The 1604-nt window shown below is 52.2% G+C and overlaps 1 protein-coding gene across 1 annotated transcript; it reads left to right on the plus strand.

Annotated features, from left to right (window-relative positions):
• Nucleotides 1-261: 261 nt before the first annotated feature.
• LOC128709357 (trypsin epsilon-like) lies at nucleotides 262-1403 on the plus strand. The gene is made up of 4 exons (XM_053804356.1): nucleotides 262-375; nucleotides 489-733; nucleotides 809-1143; nucleotides 1211-1403. The coding sequence occupies exons 1-4, from the start codon at nucleotides 300-302 to the stop codon at nucleotides 1401-1403; spliced, it is 849 nt and encodes a 282-aa protein (XP_053660331.1). The 5' UTR covers nucleotides 262-299.
• The last annotated feature ends 201 nt before the right edge of the window (nucleotides 1404-1604 follow it).

Here is a 1604-nt window from a genome sequence, read left to right on the forward strand (position 1 = left end):
CAATTCATACTTCAGTATCATCTCATAATCTGGTTATCATTTTCGCTCACTTTTGAAATGCGACGTTCTTTTGGACGTTCCATAAAGATAACATCCGCCTGCTCCGATAAACCACACGAACGAAATTAGCGTCGACAATTAATTCTCAGTGCCGAGCATGGGACACTGGCTCAGAGCTTTAATTCGTGCGCCCGAGATACTGCTGGAAAACATCACGTCGTTGGCTCGCGTGGTCGAACTCAAGGTAGTGTCACTATCCAGCACGTCCGCGGTGTAACAACGTTCGGTCAGCGGTCAGAATGCGATGCTCCGTCAGTAGTCTTCAAGTGGTGCTGGTCTGTGCCATCTGTTGCGCAGATTCAATTTTCGCTTATTGTGAGTTTCGAGTACACGTTTGCGATGCCCATCCTGCCAAGTGTGGATCGAGGGTGCACTCTTAACGAGTGTTTGACTTTCTCCTTAATGCTGGCTTCATCCCAACATTGCAGCTCCACTGCCGCTTGAGACCGTCATCGCGCGGGTGAATCGTGTTCCACACTCAGTTTCCTTGCCCCCGGGAGATGGTGTCCGGACGGCACGAATCGTCGGTGGAAGTAAGACAACGATCGAGGACGTTCCTTATCAGATTTCGCTCCGGTATTTCAATAATCACATCTGTGGTGGATCCATCATATCTCACTCGTGGGTACTGACGGCTGCCCACTGCCTGGATTGGTATCCCAACAATGATGAAGTCAGTCGCGCCACTCCCCGCAAGTCCAACCGGGCGGTGCCAATGTGTCATGCACTGATGTCCGTTTTCCGTCAGATTTCAGTCCGTTCCGGGAGCACCTATCAGTCGACGGGTGGAACGCTGCATGCGGTATTTTACTATCACCTGCACGAGCACTATGACATGGTGGAGTTTCAGTGGGACGTAGCCACAATACGCGTCCGAACGCCCATGATGATGAGTGACCCCGGCAGAGCACCCATTCCGCTGTCCACTTTGGCCGAGTGGTCGATTGCGCGGCGTGTCACGGTGGCCGGTTGGGGTTACTTGGCATCCTCAGGCAAGGTCGTCGATAGCTTGCAGATGGTTCGGCTGGATGTTGTTCCGCGGGAGATTTGCAACCAGAGCTGGACCGGCTACATCACGGACGAGTGCGTGCGGAAAGACGTCTTATCTAATCGCAACATGCTTATCACATCGCATCGCTTCTCGTTACAGCATGATTTGTGCCGGTGGTCCGGGAGTCGATGCATGTGCGGGTGACAGTGGCGGACCGGCGGTACAGGATGGGATGCAGTACGGAATCGTGTCGTGGGGCGCTATCGAGTGTGGGAACGGTCTGCCAGGAGTGTACACCAGCATCGCTCATCCGTCTGTTCGGAATTTCATTCGCCGCACCACGATGGTGTAATTGTTTCGAGAAACCGGTCGCTGAGCAACACGGCGGGAGGATACGAAGACGTTTGCGGCTGTGTGCTGGAGTATCTAATTAAGATAAAGTTCATCACATGCTGTCGAATGGAAGGCGGCACTCAACGGTAATACAAAAAGCACACTAGCAAAAGCTTAATAATCTCTTTAAAATGTTTAATTAAGTCCGTCGCCATGCAAT

The sequence above is a fragment of the Anopheles marshallii genome, chromosome 2 (genome assembly GCF_943734725.1).
Source record: "Anopheles marshallii chromosome 2, idAnoMarsDA_429_01, whole genome shotgun sequence".
NCBI classification, from domain to species: Eukaryota; Metazoa; Arthropoda; class Insecta; order Diptera; family Culicidae; genus Anopheles; species Anopheles marshallii.

Excerpts from the sequence above, each read along its gene's own strand:
- LOC128709357 (XM_053804356.1), top strand. The coding sequence starts at position 300 with ATGCGATGCTCCGTCAGTAGTCTTCAAGTGGTGCTGGTCTGTGCCATC. Across the intron at positions 376-488 it reads AGATTCAATTTTCGCTTATT|CTCCACTGCCGCTTGAGACC; the intron begins GTGAGTTTCGAG and ends CCAACATTGCAG. Across the intron at positions 734-808 it reads GGTATCCCAACAATGATGAA|ATTTCAGTCCGTTCCGGGAG; the intron begins GTCAGTCGCGCC and ends GTTTTCCGTCAG.